This window comes from Hyperolius riggenbachi, chromosome 1, assembly GCF_040937935.1.
Source record: "Hyperolius riggenbachi isolate aHypRig1 chromosome 1, aHypRig1.pri, whole genome shotgun sequence".
Taxonomy (NCBI): Eukaryota; Metazoa; Chordata; class Amphibia; order Anura; family Hyperoliidae; genus Hyperolius; species Hyperolius riggenbachi.
This window is the reverse complement of record NC_090646.1, coordinates 368,151,356-368,167,958: the sequence shown is the minus strand read 5'-3', so window position 1 is coordinate 368,167,958 and position 16,603 is coordinate 368,151,356. Positions and strand designations below refer to the sequence as shown.

General features: G+C 43.6%; 1 protein-coding gene across 1 annotated transcript in view; it reads left to right on the top strand.

Annotated features, from left to right (window-relative positions):
* Nucleotides 1-11,708, top strand: part of DCAF10 (DDB1 and CUL4 associated factor 10) — a 35,281-nt gene extending 23,573 nt beyond the window's left edge. The window contains exons 6-7 of the mRNA XM_068234278.1: nt 3,964-4,109; nt 8,466-11,708. Of these exons, the coding sequence (XP_068090379.1) occupies nt 3,964-4,109; nt 8,466-8,834 (515 nt within the window). The 3' untranslated portion in view covers nt 8,835-11,708. The remainder of the gene's footprint in view (nt 1-3,963; nt 4,110-8,465) is intronic.
* Nucleotides 11,709-16,603: the final 4,895 nt, after the last annotated feature.

Below are 16,603 nucleotides of genomic sequence, written 5' to 3'. Positions count from 1 at the left end.
TACAAGTCAAATAAATTAACAAAAATATTTATAGTGCATTTTGCTCTGTAACAAATGTACATTTATACATATACATACCTATTCATTTTAAATTGAACACTAGCGATGATCGATATAGTTACATATGAATCTACAAAAAAAACCAAAACTATATATATATATATATATAGATAGATATATATATCTATATCTATATCTATATCTATATCTATATCTATATCTATATCTATATATATATATATATATATATATATATATATATATATATATATATATATATATATATATATATAATATATTAATAATATATATTAATAATATATTAGGCTACGTGCCGCAACCTTCAAGCAAGAAGTAGTAGTAGTGCCCTGCCCCCAAGGCCGGTCCTAGACTAGCCGCCGAGCTGGAGGGGTAGCGGGCAGGAAGGGAGTATTGGGCACAGCGGGGGGGAGGGGGGCAGCATTGCAGGAAGTGACAACAGTGGAACGCACGCTGGAACGTGGAAGAGGCGAGTTATCCCCGTCCGCTACCTCTTACTAATAGCAGCGGTGGCTGCTGCTGAGCTTAAGCTGGAGGGGGAGCGCAGATGGGGGTCTAAACCCCACCCCCCTGCCGCTGTGCCCAATACCCCCTTCCTGCCAGCTACCCTCTTATGCGGCGTATGCTACGCCGCGGATCCGCTAGTTCATATATATATTTTCACACTACAAAAGCATTACATACTCTTTCCATCTTTTCATTATATACCGTACATATACACACAAACTCTTTCATAATTCCAATTTTCCAATGAAGTTTTTGGTATGTACTGAATAGTAATATGCAATTTTATTCTGGTTGAATACAATTTTACAATCCATCACTCGCATTACTGTACTTTTTGGTACAACAAATCATTTTAATGGAATTGGAAAAAATCAAACAATCATAATGTGTGTGTGACCACCTTTAAAGCGGCATACATGCGTACGAAGCATGTCGCCTAGTAGAAATTGGGACGAGATCCATCGGGTGACACTGCAGGCTAGTGACTTGTTCTATTATGAGGGAGGGCTGACAGCAGTGCAGGTGTGAGGTCACACAGGCGTGTGGTAAGTGGGGAGAACAATGTGTTTGGCCATTGCTGGCCGAGAGGGATTGGAGGCTGCTGTGCACATGTCGTTGTCTGCTGCCTCGACCAAGTTTCATCTAGGGTGTATAGTGCTTTTTGGGGACTCGAACTAGGCTAAAGTGTATTGTTCAGTTAGGAAGCTGTTGGTTAATTTAGCACTACGCCCCCTATTGGGTGCCAGAATTATCATCATTCATGGCTGCTTGTATGACACAAGATAACTCTAGTTTAATCAATTGGCAGTATATCTTTTTAGCAATCCATACAAAAGCAATTGCATAGCTGTTAATGAACAGAGCTGATTACTATCCTTATCTGTTTTTTGTTTTGTTTTGTTTTTTTAACCTCCGAGTTAGAAACCATTGGACGATTATCCTTTTTGCCTAAAAATGCCAAATATACTGGGTAATTCTTATCGGACTATTGCTGGTGATACAAATTAAAGTTGTAATATTGACACTTTGCCACCACATATTTGTTCATGTATTATAGACTATTTCAGGAGCCTTCAGAAAAACAGAACATATCCAGCTGGGTTCTGAATTCACAGCCTTTATTGCAGGGCTGTGGAGTCGGTCCAAAAATCCACCGACTCCGACTCCTCAGTTTAGGATTCCACCGACTCCGACTCTTTGACTCCGACTCTTCTAATTTGCATATTACAATTTTGTTGATTAAAAGTATGTAACATGGAATTCGTCTCTTAACTGCCAACACTTAGGAATTTTACAAGACAACTGAAGTGAGAAGGATATGTAGACTACTATATTTATTCCCTTTAGACTAAAACTAGTCCTTGGTAAGAGTACTTGTAAAAGGTACAAACCGGAACAAAGAACATCTATCAGGCCCTAGGCAATGTAAGTGTGGGTACATGTAAGAATCAGGGCTGTGGAGTCGGAGTCGTGGAGTCGGGCAATTTTGGGTGCCTGGAGTCGGAGTCGGGAAAAAAATGCACCGACTCCTAATGAATTTGTAACTGTAATTAAAATAGAAAATATGATTAAATGTTCTATTTCTCAGATAATAGTCATTAAAAATAGTGTATATATACAGTAATAGCTGTGCTTAGTCCACAAAAATGAAATAAACCAATCAAAATTAGTTACTTGTGCTGCTTCAATAAAGCAGTCCCCGTATTTTTAAGGTCAGATATACATATCTGATTGTGACTGTATATATGATGTGTACACAGGAATCTCTTATATATACTAAATAACATCTATGCTGTAAGAATAAAGCCTGATGTGTAGCTAATAGAGATGGTCAACGAGATGGAAATAATTCTGCATTGATGCTGATTTATGCAAATGTATGCACTCCCTTTGCTGATGAAATCAAATAATTTGATATGTTAAAATTTGGTTTAGTGACTACAAACTAAAGGGTAACTGAGACGGATGAAAAGTAAAGTGTTTTTTTTTTTTTTTTTAATACATACCTGGGGCTTCCTCCAGCCACCTTCAGGCTAATCAGTCCCTCGCTGTCCTCCACCACCTGGATCTTCTGCTATGAGTCCTGGTAATTCAGCCAGTCAGCGCTTGTAAAATTCCTAAGCGTTGGCAGTTAAGAGACGAATTTCATGTTACATACTTTTAATCAACAAAATTGTAATATGCAAATTAGAGGAGTCGGAGTTGAGGAGTTAGTCGGTGGAATCCTAAACTGAGGAGTCGGAGTCGGTGGATTTTTGGACCGACTCCACAGCCCTGGTAAGAATGATGTGCAGGTACTCTGCAGGGGAATGAGGAGATTGTAAATAGACAACACCTCGTACTACTATGTAACAAAGTAAACCTGAGACAGATGAAATTAAAGTTTTATACATACCTGGGGCTTCCTCCAGCCACCTTCAGGATAATCAGTCCCTCGTTGTCCTCCTCCACCACCTGGATCTTCTGCTATGAGTCCAGGTACTTGAGCCAGTCGGGCGTAGTGCGCATGCACACACTCCGCCGCCAGGAGCATACTACACCTGTGCAGCACTATTGCGCAGGTGCAGAAAGTTCCTGGCTGTGGGAGCGGCATGCGGCCGGACAGCGCTGACTGGCTGAATTACCAGGACTAATAGCAGAAGATCCGGGTGGTGGAGGACGGCGAGGGACTTATTAGCCTGAAGGGGGCTGGAGGAAGCCCCAGGTATGTATAAAACTTTACTTTTCATCCGTCTCAGTTATACTTTAATTTGTAGTCACCAAACCAAATTTTAACAACATATCAAATTATTTGATTTCATCAGCAAAGGGAGTGCATACATTTGCATAAATCAGCATCAGTGCAGAATTATTTCCATCTCATTGACCATCTCTATTAGTGACACAGCTACACATCAGGCTTTATTCTTACAGCATAGATGTTATTTAGTATATATAAGAGATTCCTGTGTACACATCATATATACAGTCACAATCAGATATGCATATCTGACCTTAAAAATACGGGGACTGCTTTATTGAAGCAGCACAAGTAACTAATTTTGATTGGTTTATTTCATTTTTGTGGACTAAGCACAGCTATTACTGTATATATACATTATGTTTAATGACTATTATCTGAGAAATAGAACATTTTATCATATTCTATTTTAATTACAGTTACAAATTCATTAGGAGTCGGAGTCGGTGCATTTTTTTTCCAACTCCAGGCACCCAAAATTGCCCGACTCCGACTATCCGACTCCACAGCCCTGCTTTATTGTAAAAAATAAAGCACTGATCATTTTCTATCAGAAGCTCAAAATACCTTAGTTTTGGACATCCTAACCCACCTTAGTTTAGGTAGTGCCATTGTTGGCTTTGGCAAAATAACTGAGCCAGAGTATTTTTATTCTTAAAAACCTATTTTTGTGGCAGGTACCTCCCCACGTAATAGTCTTGAAGTTTTAACACCTGAGGTTCCAGGAGAAAGAGACCGAGGGAACTGCATTACATCTCTACAACTTCATCCCAAAGGATGGGCTACCCTACTACGTTGTTCTAGCAATACTGATGACCAAGAGGTGAGATTCCTTTTACCATTCTGTTAGGGATAAGTCTGTGGTACTCTGTATTGTAGTGAAACTTTTCTGGTTGGCTCAAGTAATTGCATTCTTTCCAAATTTAAGTGTTGGAGTAACAGACTTTAGCTGTCCACAGCAGAGCCTGCAGGGGTGAGGCCCCCTGCAGGCTCTGCTGTGGACAGCTAAAGCTCAGAACCTAACAGCTCAGAAACACAAACGTCTCCAGTGGCACAAGGGAGCTCAGAGGGTTGCGAGATGCACACAGCCACAGAGAGGAGAAAAAAAGATAAAGCTGCTATTTCAGCTGTTCTCCCCACATGTGAATGTACTGCTCCACTGCTGCAACAGTAAGGGAATTCTGACACCCTGCACAAATCTTACATGTGTAATGTGTCCCTTTGGTTAGTGTAAATAAGCCATGTACAAACATACCTCTAGCAGATATAAATTTATAGAACTAAAAAGCTTTAAATTTGCAATAGTTATCCATTAAGGGCTCGTTCACACTATAAGCGTTTGCAGATTTTTTTTTTTTTTTAAAGTGCTGGGGATAAAAAGCGCTTGTGCAATGTTTCCATATAAAAGTGGTCACGTGTAAGCGTTTCGATTTCATTGACTACATGTATCATTTTCTGAGTGCTTTGGCTCAATGGAAGGTATAGGGAAATCGCAAAGAGCTTGAAAAAGCGCTTTTGTATAGCAATTTCCCAAGCGCTTTTATGACTAAGTACATTGTATTTATTAATTTCCGGATGAAAGAGTTCACTTCCTGATGTCTGTCAATCACTGAGCAAAAGAGCTTAGAAAAGCACTTTTCTAAGCACAATGCGCAGGAAAAAAGCGCTTTGAAATAAGCTCAAATCGCTCAGCACTTGCGATGGCGATTTTATAATGTGAACAAGGCCTTAAAAAAGTTATCGGGGAAAAATAGTCCAAATGAGCTTTACTCAGCTGGGGCTTTCTCCAGCCCCTTGCAGCTGACTGTCCCACGCCGACTGCTCCACTCCCCGCCGCTGTCCTGGTCTGCGCAGTTAAACGCGGCTCACGTGGTCATGATTGACAGCGGCTGATACTCTCTTAAGGAGGGGGAAGGCTCTGAGTCCTATAGAGTCTCCCGTTCCTCTCCTTGTCCCATCGTTCCCCCGCAGGCTCCCCCATTAGCAGGCTACTCTCTTCCGCTGCATGTTGGCTTGGGAACACTCTGGCTCCTGAAGACTGGCTGCTTCGTATTTTCCACACTTGCAGTACAGAGCCGCCCTGCACTCTGGCTCCCGAAGCCTCCCGCAGCAGGAGATTTAAACCAAGAGCCTGTGGGGGAACGAGGAGATGAGGAGAGGAGCTGGAAGGCTCTATAGGACCCAGAGCTTTCCCTCTCCTTAGGTAAGTATCTGGTTGGTTTGTTTTTGTATCATGCTTCAGATTCACTTAAAGGATAGCTGAATGTCTTACATTAGAATTGCAAAGCGCTTTGAAAAGTATTACTTGCCTTCCTTTACAAAAATATCAATGCTGCACAATGCATTTTGTAAATTTAAGCTAATTTACAGACTATAGAGACAATTCCTCCTGTACTGAAAGTTAGTAATTAATAAAATATCATTATATACAGTACATATTTAATGCCTTTGAGCAGTGTTCCCCAACCCTGTCCTCAAGGCCCACCAACACTGCATGTTTTGTGGAAATCCACAGAGGTAGTTAACCAGCTCTGCTGAGACAATAATTACTTCACCTGTGCATGTTTGTGGTTTTCTGCAAAACATGTACTGTTGGTGGTACTTGAGGACAGAGTTGGGGAACTCTGCCTTAGAGCACCTGCCATGTACTGTAATTGCTGCTCTGTGCAGCCCTGGTGGTATGGACGAGCTGAGTTCGTCCAGCAAAAACTTGCAAAAAACGTTAATGACGAGCTGAGCTTGTCCATGCCGACAGGGAGATTTCCTGTTTCTCTGCCCCGCTGGCTGCATTTTTTTCTTAGAGGGATTCCCCAGGATGGCTGGATGCCTGACTGCACGCTGTGGGTAGCGATCTGTGCTACCCACAGCGTGCAGAACAAGCATCCAGCCACCCTAGGGAATCCCTGGGCAGCCAGCGGGGCAGAGAATGTGCGGGGGATCCCCCTTGTATGTGGAGGCTGTGCTGGCGGGGGATCCCCCTCTGTGCGGGCGGGGGAAACTCCTTTATATGGTGGCTGTTGCGGGCAGGGGATCCCCCTCTGTGCGGGCGGGGGGATCCCCCTTCTATTGTGGCTTTTGCAGGCGGGGGGATCCCCCTCTGTGCGGGTGGGGGATCCCCCTTCTATTGTGGCTTTTGCGGGCGGGGGGATCCCCCTCTGTGCGGGTGGGGGGATCCCCCTTCTATTGTGGTTGTTGCGGGTGGCCTATCCCCCTCCTCCCCCTCCCTCCTGATGTCCCCCCTCCTCTCTAAGCCCATTGAGTAAATAGATTTACTCACCGAGGGCTTTCTCCAGCGACGGCAGCAGCACTTCCTCCTCCATCTCCGAAGTCCCGGTCTCTGTACAGTTACATTACGAGGCTTGGTGACGTCACCAAGTCTCGTAATGTAACTGTACAGAGAACGAGACTTCAGAGATGGAGGAGGAAGTGCTGCTGCCGTTGCTGGAGAAAGCCCTCGGTGAGTAAATCTATTTACTCAATGGGCTTAGAGAGGGGGGGGGGGGGGAGATCGGGGGGAGGAGGGGGATAGGCCGCCCGCAACAGCCACAATAGAAGGGGGATCCCCCCACCCGCACAGAGGGGGATCCCCCCGCCCGCAAAAGCCACAATAGAAGGGGGATCCCCCCGCCTGTACAGAGGGGGATCCCCTGCCCGCAACAGCCACCATATAAAGGGGTTCCCCCCGCCAGCACAGCCTCCACATACAAGGGGGATCCCCCGCACATTCTCTACCCCGCTGGCTGCCCAGGGATTCCCTAGGGTGGCTGGATGCTTGTTCTGCACGCTGTGGGTAGCACAGATCGCTACCCACAGCGTGCTGGGGGGGGGGGGCTAAACATCTGGCTCGTTATATCTGGCTAAACACCTGGCTAACTATACTTGGCTGCACATCTGGCTAACTATACCTGGCTGCACATCTTCTACCTATACATCTGGGTCTTATACTCACCATTGGCATGCTGATCCCTCGTCGCGTACCTCTGATAGCTTCCCCAGTGTCTTCTTCCATGTCCCTTGGCGGATTTTGCTTCTTCCTCAGCGATCACATGTCCCCCGTTGATCGGCGTTGACACCAGGGTCACACAGCGTCATCAACATCTTGCAGAAAACACTTTTTTTTTTTTAAATTGAATTCAATACAATAATCTGTATTAAATTTAATATTAAAAAAAAATTGGTTGCAAATTATTGGAAATTAATTGAAACACTTTTTGCACGGAAATCCTGGGGAAACTGAACGCCAGGGTGGTTAAAGCCTGGTAAACACTTTCAACTATGACTGACCAATGGTCCCACCTCCATGTAGTCTGAGAGTTTGCCTACAAAATCTGCTCATAGTATTCAGTATCTGTTGACCCTCATACTATATGGAGGTGGTAAAATTGGTTAGTGACTGGCCAATCAAAATTGAAGGTGTGTACCAGGATTTAGGGGGCTTACACACATCCAATTTTACCACTTCCATATAGTATGAGTGCCAACGCATTTTAAATACCATCAACATATTTTGTAGGGAAGCTCTCATACAACATGTAAGTGGTAAAATTGGCCAATCCAAAATTGGAAGTGTGTGCGCACCCTTGAGCCCAATACACACTTTCAATTATTATTGGTCAATCCCTGACCGATGTTACCACATCCATGTAATAAGAGGGTCAACAGATATTGAATGCTATGAGCAGATTGTGTAGGTAAACCCTCATACTACAGCAAAGTCCCCAAATCCGGTACTGGCAGGGATCGCCTGACGCTGGACACGTGCTCTCCTAAAAAGCACAACACAACCCCCCCGCTGCTGTTATAGGTGCAGGATTTTCAGTTATCCTTTAAAAGTATTAAAGTTGGATATGTGATTTTGTGACCATATCAGTCATAGGAACATCTGCCAATTTTGTTTCCCTTTTTTTTTTTTTTTGTTCTTTGTAGATAATCTTTTCCATGGTCTAACTTCTTATGTCAGAATATAGCTGTGTACACACCCTTCTGGTTTTCATGATTTTCAGGACTATGCAGTATGTAGGCTTAGCACAGCAGCTAGTCTCATCAATGGGAAGGTTCATTGACCTGTATACAGATAGAACTTTCTCCCAGGCTGTGTATAAATTGTGGGTTAGATCTTGTGGGTGTTTAAGATCCTGATGTGTTCTCATTGATGATTTTTTTTTTTCTTCCCTCTTAGTGGACCTGTGTCTACGAATTTCAGGAAGGAGCTCCTGTACGTCCAATCTCTCCTCGCTGTTCCTTGCGTTTGACCCACTACATTGAAGAGGCCAATGTGGGCCGTGGCTACATTAAAGAGCTGTGTTTCAGCCCTGATGGACGCATGATTGCCTCTCCGCATGGTTATGGAATAAGATTGCTGGGCTTTGATTCCCAGTGCAGTGAGCTTGTAGACTGTTTACCTAAAGAACCTGGGACTCTGCAAGAAATTCGCTCCCTATATTCTCATAGGGATGTTGTCCTAACAACAAAGTTCTCTCCTACCCACTGTCAGATAGCATCAGGGTGTCTTAGTGGGCGGGTCTCCCTGTACCAACCAAAATTTTAATTATTGCTTTGATTTCCATCCCTCTCCCCCTTTAAGTTGGGATTTCAGTTCCGATTTCCTAAAATGTACCGTTGGACTGTGGCCTGGAAATTCTGGCTGTGTCAGATGTTTCCAGTGGCCACCTCTGAGGAAAGAAGAAACCCCAGACAATATGGAGCTTCAGCAATGTAGATGTTGTGGTCCTGCCTTAGCAAAATGAATAGGAACATGTTCTACTGATGATGTGACTGGCCCACAGACCTTCCTTCCAAGCATACACACACTTGATGTTGGTTGTTAAAGGAATCCTGTACAATTGATGTTCAGTTAAAAATTTTAGTATGCAAATTCAGTTTCAATAGGAACTAATTAGATCTGAAAAACTGGTCATGATACAGCTAGTCAGGGAGATGCTAATAATTCCAGGTAGCTTTGATTTGGGCTAATCAAATGCACTTTCTGTAGATTAAAATTAGTCCAATCCCAAACTCTGTATAATTTACATTGATAACTCAATCCACTGGCAGTACCCAAGTATGACCTTGTGTAATGCTTGGTACACACCATGCAATTTCCTGTCACATAGATGGGTCGAAGTGATTATTTACGACAGGTCTGACCTGATTTCTCATCATTTTTCTGATTGATTTTGTATAGAAGTGATCAGAAAAACATTTGGAAATCGGATTTGGAACTGTCAAATCGTTTGACCCCCTCTGACAGGAAATGATGGTGTGTATCAGGCGTTAACGTTGCTGTTTTATCAAATAAGAATTTTTCTATTCAACATTTTATATCAATCTAAATCCCTGACTTACTTTCAGAATTTTAGTTTTCTAGCTGCCAAGCTGATTGTCTGTCTTTAAAGAGAACCTGAGGTGAGGGATATGGAGACTGGCATATTTATTTCCTTTTAAATAATGCACATTGCCTGGCTGTTTTTCTGATCCTCTGCCTCTAATACTTTTAGCCATAGCCCCTGAACAAGCATGCAGCAGATTAAAGATCTATGACAAATCTGACGATTAGCTGCATGTTTATTTCAGGTGTGTGACTGACCAAGAGAGATCAGCAGGACAGCCAGGCAACTGGTATGGTTTAAAAGGAAATAAATATGTCAGCTTCCATAGGTCTCACACCTCAGGTTCCTTTTAATGCAGATTAGACCCAGAATGACTATACATATCAGGTGTTCTATCTTTACTGGCTGCATACTTATTCCAGTTTTGTGACTTAAAGCATCTAAGCCACACATCACCATGACAGCCAGGCAAGTAGGTGGTCAAAAATGACAGTCATTGTGTTTTTCATATCTCATTCCCTTTAACGCAACAGCTGCCATAACATGTTCGTAAAACTGCAGCCATTTTTAATGATCACGTTTAGAAGGGTTAGAACCTGTCTCAGATTTCCACCCCTGTGTTAAGACATGTAATGCAAAAAAGCAGTTTTTATATTAGATCACTTACTTATTAGCACCAGACACACTTTATTTTATAACACTCTGTGCTTTAAAATCATCAGTTGAGGTCTGCAGCTACAGAAACGGACTGAACTATTTCCTGCACAAAGATTGCTACCAACAAATCACTTCATACTCTAAATTAGGGGTTTCAAACTATTATGTAAGGGGCTAAAATCTAAAACCTAGTGTTAAAGGACAGTTGTAGTGAGAAGAATATGGAGGCTGTCCTATTTACTTCCTTTTTCAACAATATCTGTTGCCTTGCAGTCCTGCTGATCTATTTGGCTCCAGTAGTGTCTGACTCACCAGAAACAAGCATGCAGCTAATTTAGACAGATTTGACAAATGTCAATCTGATGATCTGCTGCATGCTAGTTCAGGGTCTATGGCTAAAAGTATTAAGAGGTAGAGGATCAGCAGGGCTGCCAGGCAACTGGTATTGCTAAAAGGAAAATAAATATTGCAGCCTCCATATCACCATTACTTCAGGTGTCTTTGAACAGTGTCTGGGCTGCGGTAATTAAAATCTATGCCTCATTTGTGGCAGTTTTTTTCTGTAATTACTGTGACATGCCTGTTTTAACACAACAGTAAAACAATTCTAACAGCATGGTGATTTTTAAAGGGAAATTTAGGCCTGGGGGGGAAAACTGGTTTCACTTACCTGGGGCTTCTACCGGCCTCCTGCAGTCAACCTGCACCAGTACTAAACAAGCCTTTGGTCCTCTGCTGCAGCTTAGTTTCGTTTACGGCAACTGGCTGTCGCTGGCCATTGTGCCTGCGCAGCCCTTGCTGTCTGCGTCATCGATTGTGCTCTGTGGCTGGGAGTGTCCTGCGCAGTAGAGAGCATACTGTGCAGGATAATAATAATCTGAACATTTATATAGCACTTTTCTCCTGTCGGACTCAAAGCGCTCAAGAGCTGCAGCCACTGGGACACGCTCAGGAGGCCACCCTGCAGTGTTAGGGAGTCTTGCCTTGAACTCCTTACTGAATAGGTACTTGACCTAGCCAGGATTCGAACCCTGGTCGCCCATGTCAAAGGCAGAGCCCTTAACCAGTACTCTATCCAGCCACTAGGATGATCCCGGCCATGGGAGTGTGAACAAGTACATGTGCAGTGACAGCCAGTCGTTGAAAACGAAACTTAAGCTGCAGCTCGTTAAGTATCGGCGCGGGCACAGGTCGACTGCAGGGAGCCGGTGGAAGCCCCAGGTAAGTAAAACTATTCCCTCAGGCTTAAGTTTCCCTTTAAGACATAAAATGAGTTAATAGAACTCCTCTGTTCAGGAGATGGTCCAGTCCATCAGTTTCTGTAATTGCATACCTCAGAACTGGCCATTTTTTTTTTTTTGCAATAGATTTTTTTTTTTTGCAAAAGATTTTTTTTTTCTTCTGGTTTGCATTTAACCACTTGCCGACCGCACACTCATAACGTGCGTCGGCAAAGTGGCAGCTGCAGGACCAGCGACGCAGTACTGCGTCGCCAGCTGCAGCCTAATTAATCAGGAAGCAGCCGCTCGTACGAGCGGCTGCTTCCTGTCAAATCACGGCGGGGGGCTCCGTGAATAGCCTGCGGGCCGCCGATGGCGGCTCGCAGGCTAGATGTAAACACAAGCGGAAATAATCCGCTTTGTTTACATTTGTACGGCGCTGCTGCGCAGCAGCGCCGTAAGGCAGATCGGCGATCCCCGGCCAATCAGCGGCCGGGGATCGCCGCCATGTGACAGGAGACAGCCTGTCACTGGCTGCACAGGACGGATAGCGTCCTGTGCAGCCCGGCTTACCAAAGGGGGCCAGGTAGGAGAGGGAGGGGGAGCATTTCGCCGCGGAGGGGGGCTTTGAGGTGCCCCCCCCGCCAGCCACTCGCAGGCAGCAGAGATCAGACCCCCCCAGCACATCATCCCCATAGGGGGGAAAAAAGGGGGGCAATCTGATCTCCCTGCCTGCACCCTGATCTGTGCTGGGGGCTGCAGAGCCCACCCAGCACAGATCAATCAAACCAGCGCTGGTCCTTAAGGGGGGGTAAAGGGTGGGTCCTCAAGTGGTTAAAGCAGAGGTCCAAGCTAAAAAAAATAAAAGAAAAAAAAAATCCACATCCACTGACCTGAGGCTTTCTCCAGCCCCTGGCAGCCATCCTGTGCCCTCGCCAAAGCTCTGCTCACTGCCGGTGTCCTCCGCTGCAGAGGTCGACCTCGCCAGGTTGGCTTCTTGTGTGCTCCACGGCATGGGTCATGTGGTCTAGCTGACGTCATCAGGTCTGTACTGTGCGGGCGCAGAACTACTGCGCCTGTGCAGTACATACCTGATGATGTCCGCTAGACCATGTCAGCTGCACCGTGGAGCGCACAAGAAGCCGACCTGCTGAGGTCAGAGGACACTGGCAGCGAGCGGCGCTGTGGCGAGGGCATAGGATGGCTGCTAGGGGCTGGAGGAAGCCCCAGGTCAATAGATTTTTTTTTTTTACCTTGGATGTATCCTTGGAAAAAAAAAAAAAATTTACATATGTAGAGTGAGACAGCTGTTCTTGGTGCTTGCTTTGGGCATTGCCACTGACCATAATGTTCCTACGGTTATAGCGGCAGTGTTCCACTGTAATTCCGTTGCTGGCAATAACCAGATGCTGAATCATGCCACGAGAGGACAGGCCAGGTAATCAGTAGGGGAATATATTTATATCTCCCCATGTTGCCGTGTACAGGGATAGCGGTCTTGGCTGCTCCCTGCGCCCAGTTTAACACCGCCGGGAACATATGTATGCCATGTAGCAGGAAGTCTCTGTATGGTCCTAATATTTGTTTCCTCCCCAACCCCACCACTGCTGGTAGGGACCCTCTTCCAGTTTGCTTCCATGCCTTCCTCTGTATATGAGTGTAGCCATACTGTGAATGCATGATTACAACCGTACATTAAGCCAAAGCCGCTTGTTCATGAGTGTCTTTGGCCTACTTTGCAAATGTGGCTGTACTCGTGCATATGCAGTACAGCAGCACTCCTACACTGAGGGGAGCCTGGCCATGGGAATATATCCGATAAGCTCTTGTGAGAAATGTTCAGTGACATCCTGCACTGCAGTGGTTGGCTCAATGTTGGATTGTGAAGTATCAGGTTCCCCTTTAAACATGTCTACTCAATTTAGAGTGGCAATTGGTCCTAAAAGACAGGAGAGACTGTCTCCTTGGTGGGGATATAGCAGTAAGAACCCTGACAGAGGTGTTTCCTGTCATACTTCTGAACCTCAACAAAAATAAATGTGGAAGAAAAAAAAAAAAAAAAAGCTCTGCCCTAAATAGGCATGTGCTCTTATGCTGACTAAACTATAACACTTGTTACAGGTTTTCTAGGGAGGGTAATCTAGTAAAAGGAAATGTATAATTTTTTTTTAGTTCATTGAGGACTAAAGACTTTCTTTTAAGGATATGTTGGGTTAATTTAAAAGTTACATGCAAATATTACATTGGTACCAGTTTTATCAACAGACCTCCAGAACAAAACCTAGTGCAGTCCTGTGCTTTGGAAACATTCTTTAGTGTTATACTAAAGACAAGACATAGGATTGATTAACTTGGGGGGGTGTATAAACAGCCTGTCCTGTGCACCTGGACTTTGAGTACCTGTACAGCGTTATCTGATCTCAGACATAAAACCGCAATGATAGTTCTAACACGTCAACCACTCTCAGTGCATCTGTGGCCCGATAGAACCATAAATGTGTGCTACGGACTGAGGGAATACAAAACTAGCAGAGGGAGGTTTTTCAAGCTGCTAAGTAGCTAACCTCTCCTTACCAGCAGTGTCTTTTAGGCTAATTTTACACTGATGCAGTGCAATTTGGAACAGTCGCACCAGAGCCTGAAAAGTCAGCATGACATGACCCAAGAAAAAAAAAAAAAAAAAAAAAATCACTTGGTTGCACTTCTGGGATTATCTCAGAAGTTGTGCAGTGATGCACTGCAGCTCGTGCGTTACTTAGAGCATTTCCATCTCATCGCTGGCAGTGTGTCATGTCCCATTGCCTGTAATGGCTATTGTGACTAGCTGCGGTAGGAGAGAGTACTATAGCGCATTACGGTAAAAGGGCTCATTTCCATGGGCAGTTGAACTGTGTGCTGAACAAGCAGTTACCAGGCAGCAGTTGTGAGCGTTTGAGAGGCTTTTCACTGCCTTTCAACTGCCTGTGGAAAAGGGGCCTTAGGCCTGCTGCACACCAAGCAGTTTTTGAAGCGATCCGCAAACCGCTTCCGCCTTTGAAAACGCTTGGCTAATGTATTTCAATGAGATGGTGCACACCAGCGGTTTGAGGTTTTTTTAGCAAACCGCAAATGTGGGTCCTGCAGCACTTTTGCAGATGCATTTCTGCCTCAAAGTATAGGAAAAGCTCAAACTGCTCTGAAAAACACTAGATCAGAGCTGTTTTCCAGGTGTTTGTTACAGAAGCTGTTCAGTAACAGCTTTTACTGTAACAATATATAAAAACTGCTATACAAAAATGCTCCCAAAAACGCTAGGCATGTTTAGAAAACCTCTCTAAACATACCTAGTATGGCTCTGAAATCTGCTTCAAAAACCCAGCGTTTTGCAGATCTGCTTAGGTTTTTGGTGTGCATTGGGCCTCTGTGTTAAAGGACCCTAAGAGAATCCTCAGCTATTGGATGATTATCCAGTTGGTCTCAATCTCAACGATAGGCTCCAATAGACAAACTTTGTACCCTACAAATAAGGTTTGGAGCTCCTTTTCTATTGCTGAATCTGGGAAATGTTAAATATTTATGGTATTTTTCATATTTATCTGATTGAAAGCAAATTAAAATGTTGATGGTGAACACAATAAAAATCTTAAATGATGTACATTCCCTTTAACATCTGGCATATATCAAGTTCCCCTATTATACAGTACTAGCAGACCTAAGCATGTTTAAAAACTGGCTCTAGGTCTTTTTTCTACCGCTGCCAGTCAGTGCGCATGCACCCTCCGCACCAGTCCACCCACCTCGCTCCCTGGTCCGGTCCAGCTGTCCATACTGTGCACATGTGCACATGTGCAGTAGCAAAAACGGACAGCTGGACTCAGTGATACAGGGAGATTATTATATAGGATTTTCTGGTTTAAAGCACCTGTTATACTTCACTCCTCCCCCCCAGTATAGCCTCAAACCAAACGTTTATTTTGTTTCACTTGCAGTGGCTATTATGTGTGTTTTCTGTTCATTTAAAAAGAACATGTCTATTATCATTTGAGCTTTTATCAAGCCAAGTCTTGCTTTCATATTTTAACATTCTTAGATAACAGATGTTCTTAGTCAATAAGACAGTATTACACATTCATATGTATTATGCCAGCCATTATTTGAAACGGTTGTAGCTGTATATTTGGAACTATTTATTTAATGAAGTTTACAGTAAGATTGTGACTCAGTTCTGTGTGATATACTTCACTATAAGCAATCATTTATAAAAGTGCTGAGTTTTGCAACGGTTAGATGATTGAAAGATCATACTTGCTTTCACAAACTGTTTACAAGAGGATGCTATATATAATGTTGCTGTGATAAAATTGGTACATCTAATGAGACCTCTTACAAACCCAAGCAGGGTGCAAAAGATGCATTAGATTTTTTTTTTTCCTCTTAAGAGAAGTGTTTAGATAGTAGACAAATTAAGGGCCTTCCATGGGGGCCAACTCAACTGTATGACTGACATGTCTTTTCTATATGTATTAAGATGCATTGAGAGCTTCTTAACTGTAAACTTTCTGGCTGTTTTAAATATCTATTTAAATAATATAAAGTGGCATCTGCAAAATATGTATGTGTATAATCAAGTGTATTATAATTTGTATAAAGCATTTAGTGTTTTATAGCTATGAGTGTGCAGTAGATCAAACACTACAAAAATGAGAAGGGAAGGGGGAGTAGAGACAAAACAGAAGGCAGAAAACTTATCCCCAGACAGCAATGGTTACATTACAAATCTGTACTGCTCTCTGCATTGAAAGTAAATTTATACACACATGGAATGCTTTCAAATGTTCTCTTAGGGCTGGTGCACACCAGAGCGGTTTTTAAAACGCTTGCAGGGGGAAAAACCGCTTGGCTAATGAGGGTCGGTGTTTCCACAAATGCAAACTCAGTGGCTGCAGCATTTTTTAGACTTGTGAGGCGTTTCTGCATCAATGTAAAGTATAGGAAAGTGGAAAACCGCTCTGAAAAACGCTAGATCAGCTGTTTTCCAGGCATTTTTGTTACAGAAGCTGTTCAGTAAAAACTTTACTGTAACAATATTTGTAATCTGCTACACAAACGCTCCAAAAACGCTAGACATGTTT